The 21,539-nt window shown below is 46.4% G+C and overlaps 1 protein-coding gene across 1 annotated transcript; it reads left to right on the top strand.

Annotated features, from left to right (window-relative positions):
- Positions 1-12,972: 12,972 nt before the first annotated feature.
- fga (fibrinogen alpha chain) lies at positions 12,973-21,104 on the top strand. The gene is made up of 6 exons (XM_085961493.1): positions 12,973-13,117; positions 14,561-14,677; positions 14,763-14,946; positions 15,286-15,431; positions 18,513-19,647; positions 20,207-21,104. The coding sequence occupies exons 1-6, from the start codon at positions 13,064-13,066 to the stop codon at positions 20,911-20,913; spliced, it is 2,343 nt and encodes a 780-aa protein (XP_085817619.1). The 5' UTR covers positions 12,973-13,063; the 3' UTR covers positions 20,914-21,104.
- Positions 21,105-21,539: the final 435 nt, after the last annotated feature.

The following is a 21,539-nucleotide window of genomic DNA, read 5'->3' as shown; positions in this document are numbered from 1 at the left end:
GTGGTCTCCGTTGTATCTCTGCAGCGCCCCGTGCGGCTGCTTCGTGTGATACTACCATGCTGAAAGCCTTGTCCAGCGTAAGATCCTTTTCTGATAGAAGCCGTTTCTGTGTTCCTTCACTTTGAAGCCCACACACAAACTTGTCCCTTAAAGTATCTGCTAGTCCCGTTCCAAACTGGCAGTGTTTCGATAGCTTGCGCAGTTCCGTTAAATACTCAGCATTACTTTCATCTTTACGCTGGTTCCTTTTGTGAAACTTAAATCTTTTTGCTATCAGCAGCGGTGTGGGGTTTAAGTGGTCCTGTAGGATTGACACTATGGCCTAGAAATTCAGTATAGCCACGTTTGGGGCGCTACAGCATGGCGTTCGCTAACTTTTGCGCCCGACGCAACTTAGCGCCATCGCGCCGATATTCAGTTGCATCGCCCCAAGAGGTTGCTGCTGCGCTAAAGCAGGCGATGCACGACTATCATTAGGCGCTAAGCCGGCGATCCAGTGCGCAAACACCGAAGGCGGGCGCAGCGCAGGTGCGGCGAGGTGCTCATTGAGGGCAGACAGTCAGGCGCCGGTCAGCACTTAAAGGGGGAGGGTGGAATTGCTTGGCTGCCACGCCCTGCACACTGCAGCCCTAAGGCAAGGCCTGAACACTGCTTCTGGAACAGCTCCACGCCCAGGAGAATGGAGAAGGCCAGGGAGAGAGCACAGCGCTTCGGCGAGGGTGACCTGAGGCTGCTAGTTGGCGCAGTGGACCGCAGGCGCCATATCCTCTTCCCTGAGGGTGGCAGGAGGCCGCTGCCCACCGAATTTCGGAAAGCATGGAGGGATGTGGCAAACAGGGTCACGTCCAACAGCATGGTTGGCAGGACACCAACCCAGTGCCGGAAAAAATTCAACGACCTCACTCGGGTTGTCAGGGTGAGTACCCTTTCCAGTATCCTCCTCATCCCTGCATGTGCACCTCACTTTATGGCCAAACAGGTCTGAAAGGCCGAATGGCCAGCCCTCATCCAGCAGCTATGGGACTATCATGAAAAGCACTTGTGCAATCAGGACTTTAGACACTGTCAGGGCTATTTGACCATGGGAGGCAGTGCGGGCAAGATCAGGGCTTGACACTGTCAGGGCTAATCGAACATGGGAGGCAGTGCGGGCAAGATCAGGGCTTGACACTACTTAGAGGTGGTCCTTTCTCTTGCAGTCCAAGCTGGCGCATAACAGAAGACAGCAGCGACAGACCGGGGGAGGCCGTCCTGACCTGAAACAGCTGAGTGACCTCGAGCAGCGAGTGGAGCGGATCATGGCAGGTCGGCTGAGTGGCCACGTCACCACTGGAGATGCTGACCCTGTTCTGGGCACCAATGGTAAGGTCATCACCTTTTTGACCTCTCCCTTTCCACTTGCGCCTCACACCAGCATCCTTTGCCACTATCGAACCAATGCAGTGCACAGCAGCACTCATGCCTCCCTCGCTGCCCCCCTGTCCTCACTCTAAAGCAACTCTTGTGCCTCCCTGCTTTCAGATGGTGACTCGCCAGGTGAGGAGGCGGCCCCTCAAGCTGGCACTGTGTCCGAGTCAGACATAGAGGAGGAGGAAGAGGAAGCCAGCCCATCAGGGACAACCTCAGCCGAGACAGCCCATGGCCATGATGGTGACACGTCTTCCCTGGAGGGGAGCAGGGGGGAAGGGTCGGAGGATAGTGAAGCTCCGGGGACCAGCGGGCTGCAGCAACGCGGGAGGGGTGGGGAAGCTCGGCGGCCTTCTCCCAGGAGGGTGAGTGCGGCCTCCAGTCCTGCTACGGTGAGCGCAGAGGAGGTGCGGCTCCTAGCGGAAATGGGTGCCCAGGCTGAGCGCAGGCACACTGAGCTCATGGCTGCAGTGGCAAGGATGCCTGACTCCATAGAGTCACTGGCAAGGAGTGTGCAGGAATTCGGGGCAGCACAGGCCAGGAGTCTGCAACAATTCAGTGCAGCACAGGCCAGGAGTCTGCAACAATTCAGTGCAGCACAGGCCAGGAGTCAGCAGGACTTCGCTGCTTCACAGGCGGCTTCTAGTCAAGTGCTCAGTCGTGCCGTGCATTCACTGGCTGCTGTCATGCAGACACAGACCAGGGCTACACGGGCACTAAATGTTGCCACACTCGCTGGATTGGCCAGGCATCGCCGGGGCACTCGCTGTGCTGCAGCAGCCCAGCAGTCTGTGCCTCAGCAGATTGCTGCGCATGCTGCAGTGCTGGCCCGTGCGCGTGCCAATGTATCAGCCGACCAGGGAGTGCCTGTGATCTGTCAGGTTGGCAGCATTCCTGCAGCCAACACTGTCACTCCTCCATTGCAGCTGCCACCAGCTGTTGGACAGACTGCTGCCGCCCAAGCAGAGTTGGAGCAGCCAGCAGCCGGCCCCTCCAGTCCCAGAGCTGGTCCAGGCCGACCCCCAAGGGCATCTGCCGTCTCATCATCTGACCCTCAGCAGCCTTCCCCCAGCCTTGCTGCAGCCACTGGGGTCCCATTGAGGAGGAGCTGCAGGGCGGGTAGGGGCCAGTCACGGAAGCGAAACGGATCACCCTCGCAGGGGAAAAAGTAGAAGGTGTGGCCAAATGTTTTGTTTTACTTGTAAAGGCCGAGACTGCTGTATTTGTTTCATATTTAAAGGCCGAGACTGGTATATTTGTTTTACTTGTAAAGGCCGAGACTGGTGTATTTGTGTTTTTGTGGGGGGTTTCTCTCCATTAGTTTGTCATGTGGGAAGGGCACAGAGGTATCACAGTAAAAAATTGTCTTAAATCGCACTTTCCATGCTTTCTTTTGGAAGTCCTGGTTGCCCTGCTCGGCTGAGGGCTTGTGGAGCGGCTACATTTATCTTCTGCCATTGGCACAAGCCATTCCCTGAGAGGGGGCCTAGAACCGACTTGCAATAAGCCGCCGACGGGCGGCCCTTGCACTTTCTGCCTCCCTCCTGTGCTGGTCCTCCTCCTCCTCCTCCTCCTCCTCTGGTGGTCCTCCAATGTCTGGTGGCAGTGGTTGAGTCCTGCGGATAGCCAGGTTGTGCAGCATGCAGCACACGACAACGAAATGGGAGACTCGCTCTGGCGAGTACTGTGGGGCTTCCCCGGAACGATCCAGACAGCAGAACCGTTGCTTCAGCATGCCGATTGTTTGCTCAATGATGTTCCTGGTTGCTTGATGGCTGTCATTGTATCCCTCTTCAGCAGGGGTGCTGGGCACACGGAGCGGGGTCATCTGCCAGGTGCACAAAGGATAGCCTTTGTCCCCGAGAAGCCATCCTTGTTGGTGAGGCTGGGCCTCGAACATGTCTGCCACAGAAGCCTGGCGCAGGATGAAGGCATCGTGGCTGCTGCCTGGAAAGCGGGCATTGACAGCTAGGATGAGCTGCCTGTGGTCACACACCAACTGCACGTTGAGCGAATGGTAGCCCTTCCGGTTGCGGTAATCCTCGGCATTCTCTAGAGGTGCCCGCAAAGCCACATGCGTGCAGTCAATGGCGCCCTGCACCATGGGGAAGCCCGCTAATGCTGCAAAGCCCATTGCATGCTCTTGCTGCTTGTCAACGGTCATGGGGAAGGAGATGAACTGACGTCTCCTTCTGAAAAGGGCATTGGTCACCTGGCGGATGCAGCAATGTACCGCAAACTGGGAGATGTTGGAAATGTCCCCAGTAGTGGATTGGAAGGAGCCGGTGGCATAGAAGTTGAGAGCCACCGTCACCTTCACTGCCACCGACAGAGACGTCCTGCTCCTCAGCTGTGGCTGCAGATCTCCGCGAAGCAGGTGGCAGACCTTAGTGACCACCGCCCTTCTGAATCGCAGCCTCTGAACACACTGCTCCTCAGACATGTTCAGATATGAGAACAGCTGGCGGTATACCCTGGGTGGGTAAGGCCTCCTTTGCCGACGCCTGTTGCCCCTTCTCCGTCTGGCCATGACTGGCACTCTCTGACGGCGTCTCTGAGCCCTTTGAATGCAATGGAGAAGCCCAACGTTTCCACCCATTGCAGCCCCCATTATATGTTTCCAATCAATGCTATGACACTGAAGTTAAAGACAAGTGCAAAGCTGTGGCCTGAAGCCACAAGTACCTGTGTGAGTGTTGAGCCAAACCAGAAAGCTCTCTACCTTTGTCTCTCTCCAAAGATCCGTCTCTCACAAAGAAGGAGTGGTGCAAAATGGCTGCCATTTATACTGCAGGAGGAGTCCCCTTTAATTAGCGCCCCCCGCGCCCCACAGTGACTGGGAACCGTTCCCCTCTACCAGTCGCTAGGGGTGCCAGGCGCACAATAGGCCGGTGCCACTGAATTTCCGGTTCGGGGCGCACAAAGGGCGTTGCACCATGAAATGACGTCAGGATCTGCGTGCGCAGCTGAGCGCGCGCAAAGGTTCTGCGCCGCCGCTAAATCTTAACTGAAGTTCGCGAGAGGTGCAGATTGCGCTGCGCCCGGGCACTAGCCGCTTAGCACCCCACTTCTCCTCCTCCTAAGGCGCTAGCGGCTGGCGCAAACAACTGAATTTCTAGGTTTCCAAAATCCTTTTCCACTGGCTTCTCTGGGGTTACTAGGTTTCGCAGTAAGCCATACGTTTTTGCACCCATTGAATTCAACAATACCAGCACTTTCCTCTCATCTGGCACTTCATTCGCCTTGCAGTACGCTTCTATGCGTTCGACATATGTCGTCCAATCTTCGACTTCATTGTCGAATGCTGTGATACTGCCACTCTTCGGCATCCCTGGGTGTGGTTAGACTGGCTCAAAATGGCGTTTTCCCGTGCTCTCCCTTCTTCTTGCGGCTCAAAATGGCGTTTTCCCGCGCTCTCCCTTCTTCTCCGCTGCGGCTCAAAATGGCGTTTTCCCACGCTCTCCCTTCTTCTCCGCTGCGGCTGCTCGGCCCTTGAACACCGGCTGCGCTCTGTGCATTTCCCTTTCTTCCCCGCTGACGCTGCTCGTCCCTTGAACACCGGCTGCGCTCTGCGCGTTTTCCTTCGTGCCTCTCTCTCTTCTCCCGTCGACTCCATTCGGTCCTGAACACCGGCTGCGCCTTGTGCGCTCTACCCTCTCTCTTCTCCCGTCGATGCCGCTCGGTCCTGAACACCAGCTGCGCCCTGTGCGCTCTACCCTCTCTCTTCTCCCGTCGACACTGCTCGGCCTTTTTTGTGCCGTCGGTCGGCTCTAGCCACCGCTATCCGGGAAGGGTCTGCGCCGTACCTGTTGCCAGCCCGTTTCGCTGGACCACCGTGACTGGAGAACCAAGCCCAGCTCTCAACAGCCTCCCCTGCGATGCTCAAATCTCCGCTGGATGACCGGGCGGTTGCTCGTGGTCGACGCCCGTGCTTCTGGCCTCGACCTTCTTCCACTGTTCTCCAGGAGCGAATCCCTGGGAGGTAATGCAGAGTTGCAGGTAGGTTCGAATCTGCCTCGTCGCCAATGTTAGATCCGTGTATTTTTGATGTTGTGTGCCCTTCAATAACTAGACACGAGACTGCAGGGAACAATCAACAGGTGTTTACTGGATGAGGGTTACTCTAAAACTAAACGTACAGATCCCTACTCAGGGTTTATATACAGGTGTGGTCACTGCCGGTGCTACAGTATACAGGAGCTGTAAAAAGTAGTTCTCCCCTTAAAGGTACATACACTACAACTCCTATTCCTATGTTCCTACAGAGTTAATGCAAAAGCAGAGACAGAAGCAGAGGGCTTTTGGAAAATCTCACTCTGCAATCATCAACCTTCAGCAGCTGTCACAGAATGTGCAGCAGTGCACCTCTGACATCACTGCAGTCTTGCATGAGGGATTTACTCTAATGCAGAGTGCCATGGAGTGGTATACAGTTCTCTCATTGTTCTCTCAATGCTGTGACTTCACAATTGAGAGATTGGACTCCAAGTTAAAAGGACGTGTCACTGCCAGATTCACAGTTTGGGTAATCATTTAGAAACAGCAGTTGTAAAGTCTGTAGGTATTATGGCGAATTAATACACAGACTACAAGAGTAACTTTAACAGGACTTTACTATTCGAAGGTCAGGGCGAATCTGCCCAATAAATCCTGACACAGCACTTATATACCGGTGTGGTCACCGTCGGTATTACAGTATACAGCAGCCAAGATAAAGTAGTGCCACACCTAAAATAGTTCTCTTAAAGGTGAACGGTTACATACAATAGTTCTCTTAAAGGTAGAACAGTTACATACACTACAATCCTCCCTTTTTAGCTTACAACATACTTATTCCCCATTAAACATAACATCATAACATATATCCAACTTCATGTTAAAACAGTTCACAGATGTAGTCTCTGCGGAAACAGTTCACAGATTCAGTCTCTGCGGGAAACAGTTCATAGATTCAGTCTCTGCGGAAAACAGTTCACAGATTCAATCTCGGTGGATGCGCCTTCCGTGCTTCTTGACTCGGTCCTGACAACACCTCAGTGGTGTAGCAGTTCCCTGTGGTGTAGTCGGTTCACGTTGCTGGAGTGACTCATCCAATAGTCCTTCACTGGACTTAACAGCTTGAACTTCCGTCCTTCTGAACCAGCATTGTTGGCTTGTAAAAACTTGAGTACCTTGGGAAGTTTTTCTACTTCCAAACTGATTTGGCTCCGTTCGAAGGGACCCCGTGCGTGATCTAGTAGTGATGATGATGGTCCAGATGGTCATCATCTTCTGCTTCGTCTTTTCCTTTTCTGCTTCTTGGAGACTCTCTGGGCTCCACTGTCAGCTGCCAGCTGCATGCACAGTTCCTCCTTCTCGTCCTCCTTTTTCCGTAGTAGCGCCACCATCTCCCGATGTTCCTTAGACTTTTTGTGATTCTTCAAGGTTTCTGCACTTTGGGAGTTTTCATCACAAGCTGGGCAGAACAGGTCATCGTAATATTCGATGTCGTCCAACAGGTCATGGTAATATTCGGTGTCATCTTGAGCTAGGCCAGTGAGAGGGTCTTCTATTTCCTCCATACCCAGCTGGACATTAGCCAGCTTTTGTTCCAAATCCAGACATCTTTCCTGAAGAGACTTCTTCAGGCGTTCAGCTTCATCCAGCTTTTTCTGGGCTTCCTGCAAGTCTTTTACTAATGACGTCATTTGTGATTTCAATACTTCAACTTCATTCGGAGATTGGTTGATCGGACTATTCAATCCCTCTACTGCAGCAGCTGTTTCAACCTTCTGTTGTTCAACATTGACGTGAGTCAGCGTACTTTTGGCATCCAAGGGTTGCTCTGCTGCCATCTTCTCAGTCTGTGTTGCAACCTCAGCTATTTCCATAACTTTTGGGAGCTCCAAACCCCTCTCCTTTGAAGATTTAAACTCCTGTTCAATTTGTTCCCATTTCAGAGTCTTGTCCTTCAGCATATGAAAGAGTTGGCTGACCGTTAACTCTTCTGACCTCATACGTTTCCCAGTAGCTGCAGGGCTGTTTATAACCTTGCCCTGGGGCTCCTTTGCTGTTTCTACTTCGCCATCATCCGCAGCCTCCACCATTCGAATTTCCCCACTTGAATCGTCCGGTGATGCTGCACCCAACTTCAGTAGGAGCTCGGAGTTCATGGCGACCAAATCAGTCTTTTCTGCCTGCAATCCGCTAACAAGCGCTTTCAGTTGCTGAACCTCTTGCTCCACCAGATTAAAGCACGCACCTTCTGAAACCGAATCAGCTTTGATTCGTTTGGCCTCCTTGCCCCGACGGTTTGTGTGCTCCTGCTCCTTTTTCTCCATCAGCTGTTTCTGTTGTCTTTCCAGGTTCTCCCACTCTGTGTCACAGAACTTTTTCATTGCTTTCATCTCTTGTTCAAGACGGCAACTCAATTGTTCTAATTGCTGTTGTAATTTGAAATGGAGTTGAGTTCGAGCCCGGTGTTCCTCAGAATTGTGCATATCTGTAAACTGGACAGACTCAGAATTCTCTGTCAAACTATGTTGTTGTTGTTCAGTGGAATTCTGTTCTGAAACTTTGTTCTCCTCTGAAGCATAAGCATTTATGCACTCCTTCGTTTTTCCAACCTTAGTCAGCAAGTCCATTTTAAACTTGTCTTTCGCACCTGGGCTGGTCTTATCGTCATCCGTTTCAGAGTCTGAGCTGATTGTCTTCACCGAGTTCTCACTCATTATTGCTTTTAAATAGTGCCATTCCATGTTTATTTCCCAGATCCACTCCCGTCCCAGAAGTGGTGGACCTCCCTCAGGTAGTACATATAAATACATTCCTTGGTGTTCTTTGCCCCTGTCTCTCACCTTGACTTTTATCTTTCCCATGGGGTATACTTTCTGCCCCGTGTATGTCTGCAGTACGATCTTGGTATCTCTCAAGGGTGTGTGTGAGAATAGCCGGTTGTAATCCCTTCGATTTATGACTGATAGGGCTGATCCTGTGTCCAATTCCATTTTCACTTGGACTCCGGCTATTTTTAGCATGACCCAGATAGTTTGCAGGTCAGCTTCCTTACTCACATTGTGAATTCTCAGACTACCCAGTTCCTGAACGGTTGGGTCTGAATCCGAATTCTGTTCATCTGAACTCTTCTCAGCCACCTTGTGTACCTTATTGTACTTTTCCTGCGGTGACTTTTTTTTGTTGTTGTTGGTCTTCTTTCCTGACCGGCATACCTTAGCTATGTGACCAAGTTTGCCACATTTTCTACATCCCTGGTTTTTAAACCAGCATTGGTTCTGGTCGTGTGTTGTCTTCCCACAACGATAACATTTCGATGTACCCGAAGTAATTTGATCCACACTGAGTACCGCTGCCTTCAGCTGCATTTCCGCTGTGCCTCTCGCTGCGGCTTCGTGCGATGCTGCAATAAGAACAGCCTTATCAAGTGTGAGATCGTTCTCTTCTAGCAGACGCTTTTGTGTTCCTTCCTTCGACAACCCGCACACGAACTTGTCTCTCAATGCCTCTGTCAGATTTTCCCCAAACTGGCAGTATTTCGCTAGTCTACGCAGCTCGACCAAGTATTCCGTGTTGCTTTCCTCTTCCCGTTGCGTTCTCGCATAGAATTTGAATCGTTCCGCCAACATCAGTGGTGTGGGGTTCAAATGATCCTTCAGGACAGCAACAATATTAGCGAAAGTCTGATCCGCCGGTTTAGCTGGTGATAGAAGATGCTTCAATAGCCCGTATGTCTTTGCCCCCATTGCGTTTAATAAGGTGAGAGCTTTATCATCATCTGCTATCTTATTGGCCTCACAATATATCTCGATACGTTCTACGTACGTGGCCCAATCTTCCACCTCGGAATCGAAGTTGTTGATGTTACCATGCTTAGGCATCTTCACTATCTCTCACTATCTTTCTGCGAAACAAACACGAAATTTTTCTTTAACTTTTTTTTTCAAAATGGCGGTTTCCCGCGCTTGTCTTCTTCACCCGCCCACTTTCAAAATGGCGGTTTCCCGCTTCTGTCGTCTTCCCCGCCTACTGGCGGCTTCCCGCGTTTCTTCCGCTGGCAGGAGGGGTAAGCTTTTCCCTCGGGCGACGACCGCTGGCTTTCGGGGTTCGCAGCCTGCGCGTCAGCTTCAGTGCGTTCCTTGTTCCCTTTTCTCGGCAGGGCAACCAGCGCTGGGTACAACCTGTTGACGGCGAACAGTTTCAGCTGCTGGGCTGGATCTCGCTCAGTCTCCCTCGCTTGGGCTCTGTCTCTCCCGCTCGCTCGGGCTCTGTCTCTCCCTCAGCGGCTTCCAATCGCGCCTCCCAGCCCTCTCGCAGTCCGGTGCTTTCCTCCCCGGCTGCGGCTGAGTTCTCCGTGATTTATTTATTTTTATATCTTCCCACGCCTTACGATCCCGGTCGCAGCGCCTCGTGGCCTCAGTAGCTGCCCGGCCTTTTTCGCCGGTCGCGGTCTAGCTGTCTCACGACGCCGTTGCGTCTCCCAGCCCGCTTGTACCGCGGCTTCCGTGCTCCACGCTGCCCCAGTCTCAGCACCTCTGGGCCCGACTTCTGTCCGGCTCCTTTCCCCCGACCGTGGTCGAGTTCACCGCCCTTATCCTCTGTTTATTTTTTTATTTTCCCTTTACTCACAGTCACCGTGGCCGACTTGCTTCTCGTGCTGATCGGCTCACTCACCACCGTGGCAGAAGGGACAATCAGTGCCTGTTGCTGATGGAAGGCTTCGTGTCTGAATTCTTCCTTCTTCCTTGCTCTGCAGACTCGAGTTTTCTCTCAGCAGAACGACGAGGGCGGGTGCCTCTTCTCGACGCTCGTTAACTGCTTCGGAAGTATTGTTGCCGCAGGGTAAGATCGAACTCGTCGCCACTGTAAAGTCTGTAGGTATTATGGCGAATTAATACACAGACTACAAGAGTAACTTTAACAGGACTTTACTATTCGAAGGTCAGGGCGAATCTGCCCAATAAATCCTGACACAGCACTTATATACCGGTGTGGTCACCGTCGGTATTACAGTATACAGCAGCCAAGATAAAGTAGTGCCACACCTAAAATAGTTCTCTTAAAGGTGAACGGTTACATACAATAGTTCTCTTAAAGGTAGAACAGTTACATACACTACAGCAGTGAAGGCACATTTCATCCACATTAGAGTTACCCCAATGACTGCTCCCATACAGATGTGGAGCATCCAGCTGGGAGGCCCTGCACTGAGGGCATAGCAGGGGGACGTTGCACAAGTCTTCCTCCAGCCAGGCCCTTCAAAAAACTGAGGAGTTGTCAAAATGCTGGCAGGTACTGGTGACCACAGCATAGATGTCTGTGGCTCCAGCATTGTAATGGTCCTAGGATAAGTAGTAGGACCAATCCACTTTATAAGGACACCAAAGGGAAGCACAGGAAAAGGGCTGAAAGAAGGCTGGGTTGTGTGTGAAGCCACCAATAAATCCATTTCTATTTGCCAGTTGCATGTAATGTGTTTTCTGGGCAAGGGGGTTGATAGTTTCTACATGATAGCATGGGGCAGGTCCAGAGCAATTCATTTTGAGTGTATGAATGGAATGTGTGATTACGAAATTGTGATGGATGTAGCACACGGTGATGATCTTGCTTGTCTGGGCTGGACTTTACAGCAGCACCCCACCCCTATTGACCAGTCCAAATAACCAAAGTTTTGCTTCAGAATGCCTACAATATGCTCCACACTAACTCTGGTGGTGGCATGGGCCTCATTTTATCACCTCCCTGCTGCAACTTTTCTCAGGGCCATCTCCTCCAAAATGACTCTCTTCACTAAAGGGCCCTTTAAGAGGTGCTGAACCCCGAAGTTGGGACTTCCATAGGTCCAACAATGCTCTCTGCACATGGGGAAAACTAGGCATGGAGCATATTTAAATTACGCATTTTAACAATGCAGAATCTGTTGCGGTCGGGCTGCCACTCAACTAGCACAGGCGTACATATGAGCACAGGGATAATCAGCCATGTTGTTGGCCAGGCAACAGAATTAGCCTTGTTATCCCATCACATTATGAACAAATTGACAGAAAAAGTGTTTAAAAAGAAAGAACTTACATTAATAAAGGACTTTTCATAACCTCAGACCATCCTAAAGCGCTTCACAGCCAATGAAGTATATTTGTGGCATAGTCACTATTGTAATGTAGGGAAGCGCAGCCACCAATTTGTGCAAAGCAAGGTCCCAGAAACAGCAATGAGATAAATGACCAGATAATCTTTTATAGTGCTATTAGCTGAGGGACAAATATTGGCCAGGATACCTCCTGTGCTCTTCTTCAAATAGTGCCATAGGATTTTTTACATCCACCTCAGAGGGCAGAAAGGGAATCAATCTAAGATGTCATCCAGAACACAGCTCCTAAATTGTGTGCTCAAGTCTCTGGAGTGCAGTCTGAACTCATGACCAAATATCTCAAAGGTGTGCATGCTACCACTGAACCAAGGCTGATACCTAGAACATAAGAACATAAGAACATAAGAAGCAGGAGCAGGAGTAGGCCATACGGCCCCTCGGGCCTGCTCCGCCATTCAATAGGATCATGGCTGATCCGAACCTAGACTCACGTCCACTTCCCTGCCCGTTCCCCGTAACCCCTAATTCCCTTATCAGCTAGGAAACTGTCTATCTCCGTTTTAAATTTATTTAATGTCGCAGCTTCCACAGCTCTCTGAGGTAGCAAATTCCATAGATTTACTGCCCTCTGAGTGAAGAAGCTTCTCCTCATCTCAGTTTTGAAATGGCAGCCCCTTATTCTAAGGTTATGCCCCCTAGTTCTAGTCTCACCCATCAGTGGAAACATCCTCCCCGCATCCACCCGATCAAGCCCCCTCACAATCTTATATGTTTCGATAAGATCGCCTCTCATTCTTCTGAATTCCAATGAGTAGAGGCCCAACCTACTCAACCTTTCCTCATAAGTCAACCCCCTCATCTCCGGAATCAACCGAGTGAACCTTCTCTGAACTGCCTCGAGAGCAAGTATATCTTTTCTTAAATATGGAAACCAAAACTGTACGCAGTATTCCAGGTGTGGCCTCACCAGTACCCTGTATAACTGAAGCAAGATTTCCCTGCTTTTATACTCCACCCCCCTTGCAATAAAAGCCAAGATTCCATTGGCCTTCCTGATCACCTGCATACTAACCTTCTGTGTTTCACGCACCAGGACCCCCAGATCCCTTTGTACTGTAGCACTTTGCAGTTTCTTTCTATTTAGATAATAACTTGCTCTTTGATTTTTTCTGCCAAAGTGCATAACCTCACACTTTCCAACATTATATAGAAGGCAAATGAGGAGGAATATCAGATTACCAAGGCAGCCATTTTCATTCATTTGCTTGGCTTTTTGGGGGACATCTGCATTAAAAACATCCCAGAGGAGCCACCACATAAATTCCATGCTGTATTTGCATAATAGAGTTTTACAGACTTTAGAAGCTATTGACCTTTGATGTGTCAACAAAGCATCAGAAAAATCCAAGAATTTCAGCAAGACCTAGGTGGTAAATGATTAACAGGGTCTCCACAGTATGGGTAAACAGGTTTCCCACGAACACTGACTGATCCTGATTTTGTAGGGTTGAAATTTGATGAAAGGGAGAGAGAAGTGACATTTCCTCAAACCTTTGCTGCAGAGCTAGAAAGATGAGAGCTGCACAGGCCTTTGGTTTGTTTGTATGCTTCATGTTAATTGACTGGGTAAGTTTTCCTTATGAATAAGTCATGCACATAGAGGATACATCATGAAGACCCATGGGCTGTGATTTATATCCTGAGAGTAGGCCGACCTAATAACTCCTGAGTAATAAAGTCACAAAGGAGTTGCAAACAGTAACAAGAGTAGGATATAAATCAAATCCCATTAATCTTCAGATGTACTCTTGTTTCTATAACATGTTAAAAATTAATCTGTAAAGAATTAGATAAATTTAATCAAGTAAAGAGATGCGCTATATTCCTCCGCAGCTTGGTCCTATGGATCTAGGGGCACTGTGATTGGGAATTGCTGTATGATGTGGGGTTAGAGCATTTAGAATGAATCTTTAAAGGAACAATAGTTCCTGTCATTTGAATGTAATGACAACATCTGCATGTAATACAAAAATATTCCATTGAAAGTTTATTATCATACATGATATAATTATTATAATCTCCAGTGAGATGAGCCTGAAAACTAAGCAATGATTAGCCCATTAGTAGTCAGGACTTCAGTTATACAGCTGCTTTCACACAAATACAAAGCAGTTTTGGGTGCATATTAATCTGAAAATGGCAGTATAACATGGAAGTCAGGTTCCAACATGGCTATCAAGTGTACTAAGGTAGAGACAAAATCTAGAGGTAGTCTCAAAACAGTCTGGCTTTGCACCAAGTGCAGTATAACCCCATCCTGGTACAAAGCCAAGGTGGTAGACTGCACCTCATGTCAGAACGTTAATGTTAGGCGAAAGTGGACACTCCCACCCACTGTTTCCTCACATTACAAATTAGACGTCATGGAGTTTGGATGCCAGTGCAGTTCTCCTTGGTCACGTAGCTCAGTAGAATTGGCAGGGAGCCGCCAAGCAGTATAACTTCAATTTGCTTCTCAGAGGGTCACACTCTAAATATATTAGTCTGAGATCATGGGTAGATTTTGTATTCTTATATTTCTTATATTTCTATATATTTGAAATCAATGGTTCTATAACAGACTCCGCCAGATTACCACCCAGGTGCTGAAGGTGAAAGTCTACCCCATATCTGTAATATAGCACCCCTTATTATCACCCTCCCATGTGAAGACATTTATATCTCACTGCTGACAGTGACATATTGTTTGTACCATAGATTGATATTTTGATTTTTTTTTTAAATCTCGCTTGTTTTGATGTCACAACACGAAAATATCCCAAATGTCCCAAGAATATTGTGTATTCTTATTATGTAAGGTGTACTGAACCATGCCATAAATGCTTTGTGTGATCATGACTGTAGATTCAGTAAAGCAATTGAAACTGTTACTAAAGGGAGCATTCTATCCTTCACACTAAAGTCCGCCCTTTTTAATAGAACCTAGTTGGGTTAAATGCTTGTGGCTCAGTATTGTATATGTAAAACCAATGCACCTTTCTTTAATTTCTTACAAATACATGATTGAAGATTCTGTCAGAGGCCAATCTTGCACCGCGCGGTCCTCGGCCTGTCGCTCACGGTGACGAACAAAAATCCAAACAGTGTTCAGAGAAGGAATGGCCGACTTGTACAGACGATGAGTGGGTAGGTGGTGCAATCGTCATCTCTTTTTTGTGAAATGATACATTACAAAGAACTAAACTAATATAATTCTGCATTATTCAAATAGGGCCCTAAATGCCCATCTGGGTGCAGAATGCAAGGATTAATAGAGACCGAGAATCAACAAAATGCTGACAGGGTAAAAGAGATTCGACGGATGTTGGAAAACTATTCCAAAACGTTTGGAAATACTCACATTAGTGTGACTGAAGCTGTCAATAGAATCAGACAGACTCTGAACGGAATAGAAAGTGAGTGATTGCTGTGTGTATGTTTCTTAAAGAAGGTTTCAGCGTTTGTTTCCACAGATAAACTTATTTTAAAATTGTTCCTATTTTTACTGATTTTCGCCTTAAAATTGAATTACTAACTCACTCGAGTTTTCAAAATATCATATATTTTTGAGCATTTTGTAACTTTTCAATTTCCCCTCCCTTTCAATTTTGCATCAGAAAATGCAACACTTTCCCCAACATTCATTTGGATTTAGTTTATTTGTTTTAGTTCGTTGAAAATAATGTACAGAGAGAACTCTATAAAACCATTTAGAATCACATCGGTTTCTAGCAGGATTCTTGTGTCATTTTTAGGTTTTGGGGACACCTACTATCAGCTGGTGGATCCTCTGAATTCCAGACTTACCATCTTACAGAATAAAATCAATGGTCAAAGTCTCAAAATAAAACTACTACAAAACAGTATATTAGAACAATTTAAAGATGTCTCAAGACTGGAGGTAAAGACTTTACTTATTTTGAAATTGCAGTGTTTTTATTCTGGCTGTTGGAGGTGTAGAAGTTTGTGAGTCTTATTTACAAAACAACCTAATTATTAATATTGTTAAATTTTTGTCATTAACTTAATCATTTGCAGATGAAAATATTTGACAGAATTATTTGGATATGATTGTATTTTTGTATTTTCTTCACACATGTTTAAATATCTTCCCAAAATTCTAACTTTTTTGAATATTGAATTGTTCTGGCAGCATTGAGGTCCATTCAGAGAGAGAACGTCTTTAAGGTTGCCAGCTACTTGTTAATTTGTTCTCAGGATATGGGTGATGCTGGCAAGGACACATTTATTGCCCATCACTGGCTGCCGTAAGAAGATGGTGGTGGGCCTTTTCCTTGATCACTGCATCCTTGTGGCGATACTACTCCCACAATGTCGCAATTTTACAGCTATCATTACCACTGACGATGAGAGCTGTAATCATAATTGAAGTGAAGTGATTCATTTCCCGAACAGCTTGTGGTATCATCCATAAACATTTTTGGAGGTTGGGTTTTTTCACTTTCAATTGTTTTTAAAAGCCATCAACTATTTTTCACTTAGGTTGCTACACTTATCCTCTTCTACTCATATTCACGGCCACCCTCTCAATCTTGCTATCCCCCATAACCTCTCTACTCCCTTGGTCTCAGTCACAGACAAGGCCATCTCTAACCACTTCCTCAGATTCCTCACCACCCACATCCCCCTACCCACTTCCAACACCATTTCCTTCTGTGTCAACTCCTGGAAAAAAAACTCCTCACCCCTGCCCCCTGCCACCTTCTTCAAAAAACCCATCCTTGACCCTTCTGTCTTTGCAAACTACTACTCCATCTCCACCCTCACTTTGCTCTCCAAAGTCCTTGAACGTGCTGCCTTCTCCCCATCCAAGCCCCTCTTTCTTGCAACTCCCAGTTTGAGTCTCCCTAATCTGATTTCCATTTCTTCCACAGAACCGAAATGGCCCTTATCAAAATCACAAATGATTAAAATCAAAAATTATGCTGAAGTGCCTTATTAAGGATGATCTGTTTGTGGATGTGTTATATGTTTGTACATGTAAATGTGTATTTACAACATACACAAACATATGGGGATCGTTTTTCACTTTCAATGTACTTTGGGCAGATAGTGGGTGGAGCCTGCCCAATATTACCAGTGAGGTACCCGACCCCTTTTGATGGTTGGACCTCACTTACGTTAAACTGGCCATGTTGAGGGGCAGAAGCTCCAGCAGACCAGCACCGAGCACCAGCCTGCAGATCAGCGGAAGGGCACAGAGATCAAGATAAAAGATATAGGGGATGATGAGGATGGAGCAGGGACAGCACTTATATTTGAAGGCCAGAAAGTGCCATATAAAATGCACTTTATATGGAACTTTCTTCTTGCCAGGCCTGCTTCCAGCGATCCCTATCATGCATGCTGGATCTGACCATTTCCCACTCTGTATAGTTGCCAGGTCCAGTACTCATCGGCACTGTGTTGTACTTTACTCAAATGGCATTGGGGTCCTAACTACAGCATTGGAGCCCGAGTTACATGGCATAATGAGGGTCCTGCTTGTTTCTGGCTTGAAAATCAAAGTGGGCGGAAACAGGCAGGACCCTCATTATGTCAAGTCAATTTTTGCAATTTTGGTCTCACTCCCGCCACCCGCCCCCCCCCCCCACCACCACCGCCACCTTCCTGCTAAAAAACAAAAATCGTGACCACAATTTACATAGGTAGTTATTTCCTAAAGAACTCCAGGTTGGTCTGCTCCTTCTGTTCCTCTGTAAGTTCTGTGCTTTTCCCTCTACTCCACAAATGTTTCCTTATACTTCTCCCACAACCTTTTAAATTGCACCCTCTCTGGGGAAGGTGCAAACCAGATGGCACGAGTATTAAGTATTTAGCAGCATAGGTTTCAGCTCAGCTCAGCCGCATTTGGCTAAGTGCTACCTCTGTTCCCACCGTCCCTTAATCTACTCAAGTCCTAATCAGCCATCATGGTTCCCAGCCCCTCTTCAGTTAACAGCAGCATTACTGCCATTTTCAGTGCTGGGGGCATTTTGCTTGCTATTTTAGCGCTCAAAGCCTCTGTTGATGATAGCCACTTTCTGATTGGGTTATCTTATGGTCCTCTTGGGAATCTTGTGCCTTTAACACACACATAAATGGAACAAGATATTACAATATATCTATCATCTATTGTTTTTAATATATATATATCTTTACTATTAAAAACATTGAACTTGGTCATCTCATTAGTACTTTCAGTCCAAGGATCATTAAAGTCAGTTTTTATTGTCAATTTAATAAGCTGTTTTGGGGGTTTTTCAGGTTTTGTTTTTAGTTAAGAAAGACATTAAAAAAAACATAAAAGTTACAACAGGGAAATAGGCCATTCGGCCCAATCAGTCCATGTCGACATTTATCCTCCATGCGAGTCCTAGTCACGTTTGCTGCACCCACCCCCACCCCACCACCGTTCTCATATCCCTTCATCCCCTTTTCCTTCATCCCTGATCTAATCTAATCTTGAATGTTGAGATAGTTTCTGCCTCATCCGCTAACCCTTTAAGTGCATTCCACAGCCTTCCAACTCTCTGTGTAAAGAAGATCCTTTTACTCTCTGTTCTAAATCACTTACATTTAATTTTGTATCTATGGCCCCCTTAATCTAGGGCCCAGTCAATGGAAAAGAAGATCGAGCATAGTGTAAAACAGGCTGCCAATTCGCTATCGCCTGTTTTACGCTAATGCCGAAAGATTAATTTCACCCCAAGAATCCCTGATTCAGTCCATGTTGCATTCAAGCATCTGATTGGTCCACAACCTATGTACTCATGCCTCCACTAACGTCTGAGCAGTGCAGCTCATCCATGAGAATTATGTAATGCAAACCATTATCCCTTTCACAATCTACTTGGTGTTTGGGAACTGCATGGCCCATGGAGTGGGGGTGTGGGCGGGGGTGAAACAGGAATTCACCAAATTTCTTTTTTTCCCTGGTAATGGCTGCCGCTGTTTGATCATAATATTATTTCTTCGTTAGGTTGACATTGACATCAAGATACGATCTTGCAAAGGATCTTGTACCAAGTCAGTTGTTTACAGTGTCAACAAAGAAAGTAATGCCCAAATGGAGAAATCCCTCAGATCAATGACTGGCGTGAGACTAGATAGGATCGAATCTCACAAGCCAATACGTACACTCAAACTGAGTTCGGTGAAGAAATCTGATGGAGTAACTGGCTTCAAATCTGCATCTGATGTCGATCATGAATATCCTAAGTTTTGGGAAGAAATACACACTAGGTCAATTAGCCTAGAAAATAATATACCCCATGCAAATTCACATCTAGATTCTAACTATTATGAAGCTTCATTCTTAACTCCTACCCCTATGGCTACAATTACTGTAACCACTGACAAAGGTGTAGACACTCATACAGTTAGCATAGAGAGTAGTGATGTGTCCTCCACTCCTGATGGAATCAGTAGCACAAGAAAGGGCAATACGCCCTTAACCCATGGAGTAAGCAGCATAAGAAAAGCAGAGACATCCTTAACTCATGGTAATGCAGATACTAGCACTGGAGAGCTACATTTTACAAAAGGCTCAGTCAAAGCAAACTCTTCATATAGTTCTCATACCATGAAAATATCCCACTCCATAACTGGTTCTAAAACTCTCATAAACCAGACTTTTATCAAAGACAGTGACATACAGGCAATCAATCGTGATAACTTTCCTGATCCATTATCCCTCAATTCGGAACAAATAGGCTTTAAGGAAATATCATTGTCCCAAGTAAGTACGGGTTTTTCTGGTAATTCAACTCATATGAAGACTAGCAACACTGGCGATTTCACTGATTATTCAAATTTAGGGCATTTTGATGACTCTAATACAACTAACAACAGAGAACGTGTCTCCTCTTCAACCAAAGAGGTGACAGATTCCAAAGACAGTGCATCTCACACAGAATCTTTTAGCGTTAGCAGTAGCCACCAGTCCACTAATACAGAGGATTCTAAGGGGTTTACAAAAATCTCAAATACCATGCAACCTTCTTTCGACCCAAGCGTATTCTTCGATGATAAAAGCGGAGAGGATTTTCCTGATATACGTGCTCGCAGCTTTAACATGGAAAAAGTGCAGAAGATTAAAGGCTACGTTGGGAAAGGTAGGTTTAAGTGTCATTTAAATTAAAAAAGTTTGCTTTTTTTTAGATAAAGCAGAGTCAATATGCAGATTAAATCGATGGGTTGTGATTATACATTGTTCTATGAGTAGGTATTTTTGATTGATGGCTATAACCTGTTTCACAGGTATAATTTGTGTTTTAGAAGCATATTAATTTAAACACTTTTCATGTGCTAGTAAGACAGTGACATACAGGCAATCAATCGTGATAACTTTCCTGATCCATTATTCCTCAATTCGGAACAAATAGGCTTTAAGGAAATATCATTGTCCCAAGTAAATAAGGGTTTTTCTGGTAATTCAACTCATATGAAGCCATATGTCTTAATGAAGGATGAGTCTTGAATTTGAACCATATGTTTGTTACTTTCCAAGAGGCCTCCTGGGGAAAGTGTTGTGTGACACTTACAGGACGTGCATATAATATATCTGTATTAGTTCCAACATTAGCTTTTTTATTTGTGTCTAACCCAAATGGTTCAACTACTCTATATAGCATTTCTAATTTAACATGTATCTTTTCTTGACTTCTTTTTTAGATTGTGATGACATCATACAAAGACATGCATTGGGTCATGAAGATGGTTTATTCAAGATAAAACCAACTGGCTCTGCTGATGTTGTGACAGTTTACTGTGATCAGAGTACTGGCCTGGGTGGTTGGGTCTTGGTTCAGCAGCGAATGGGTGAATTAGTTCACTTTAACCGATCGTGGGATGAGTACAAGAGGGGATTTGGTAGCATTGATGATCAGGGCCAAGGAGATATCTGGCTGGGAAATGAAATCCTCCATTTACTCACACAAAAGGAAAGCATCCTTCGTGTAGAGCTAGAGGACTGGTCAGGGACTGAGGCATATGCTGAATATACTGTAACTATAGGCTCCGAATCAGAAAGTTACAGGCTGAATATTGCCGATTATGCTGGGGACGCTGGGGATGCATTAATAACAGGGTTAGCACTGGATAGGGAACATACTTCCCATGCAAACATGAAATTTAGCACTTATGACAGAGATAATGATAAATGGGAGGAGAACTGTGCACAGTTTTATGGAGGGGGTTGGTGGTACAATAGTTGTCAGACAGCTAATCTAAATGGGATTTACTACCATGGTGGACTGTATGATCCTCGTAATAACGTGCCATATGAAATAGAAAATGGAGTGATATGGGTCCCTTTCAAGGGTATTGACTACTCCCTTAAGGTGGTAAAGGTGAAAATCCGACCAATTGCTTCAATTTAGACAAAGAATTTCTGTTAATAGTTGTATAAATGTTATTGCAAGTTTTATGCTTGGTTACAGCAAAAATCTACCTCTTTGCATAAATTTCATCTGTAATGTCTCAACACTTGAACAAACTGTTGGAAGATCTGCACCAATACTGAATAAATGGGTGATCATAATATTTCATCTAATAGTCAACCAGGAACAAATGTCGTCTTCATTCATTCATTTTTCATTCGAATGCAGTCAAGAATATATAGCCAATACTAAATAAATGCGTAATTGGACATCCCACCTCCAATGTCTCAGATGTCGTACTGAACCATGAAGTCTAGAAAGGTCTTCGATTTAATCTCAAGTCTGTACAGAGTTAGCTGATTTCAGCTGGGGCAATAGTTATGATATAACAATTAGCCTCAACGCCCTTGCACAAGAGAGGGTAAAATCAACCAAGATTGTCATTTGTGATGGCTATCTAGTGACTCCTTCTGGACAGTGGGATGTAAGTGAGGACAGGATTGGCCTCAGCTGTGAGGCCTCGCTAGTAGAATAGCCAACTGACACTCATTGCCTCGACTTACATATGAATAATGGCAGCCTGGGACAGGTACCAGAAGTCTGCGAGTGCCCATGGAACCATGTGG

This window comes from Somniosus microcephalus, chromosome 2 (assembly GCF_052327205.1).
Source record: "Somniosus microcephalus isolate GS21.2 chromosome 2, FLI_Smic_1.0, whole genome shotgun sequence".
NCBI lineage: Eukaryota > Metazoa > Chordata > Chondrichthyes > Squaliformes > Somniosidae > Somniosus > Somniosus microcephalus.
The sequence above is the reverse complement of the archived record's forward strand: the minus strand, read 5'-3'. Positions and strand labels throughout refer to the sequence as shown.

What these genes read in the sequence shown, in the direction of transcription:
- fga (XM_085961493.1), top strand. Translation starts at nt 13,064, where the DNA reads ATGAGAGCTGCACAGGCCTTTGGTTTGTTTGTATGCTTCATGTTAATT. An exon ending in GCTTCATGTTAATTGACTGG is followed by an intron (nt 13,118 to 14,560) that starts GTAAGTTTTCCT and finishes ACATGATTGAAG; the next exon opens with ATTCTGTCAGAGGCCAATCT. An exon ending in TAAAGGCTACGTTGGGAAAG is followed by an intron (nt 19,648 to 20,206) that starts GTAGGTTTAAGT and finishes CTTCTTTTTTAG; the next exon opens with ATTGTGATGACATCATACAA.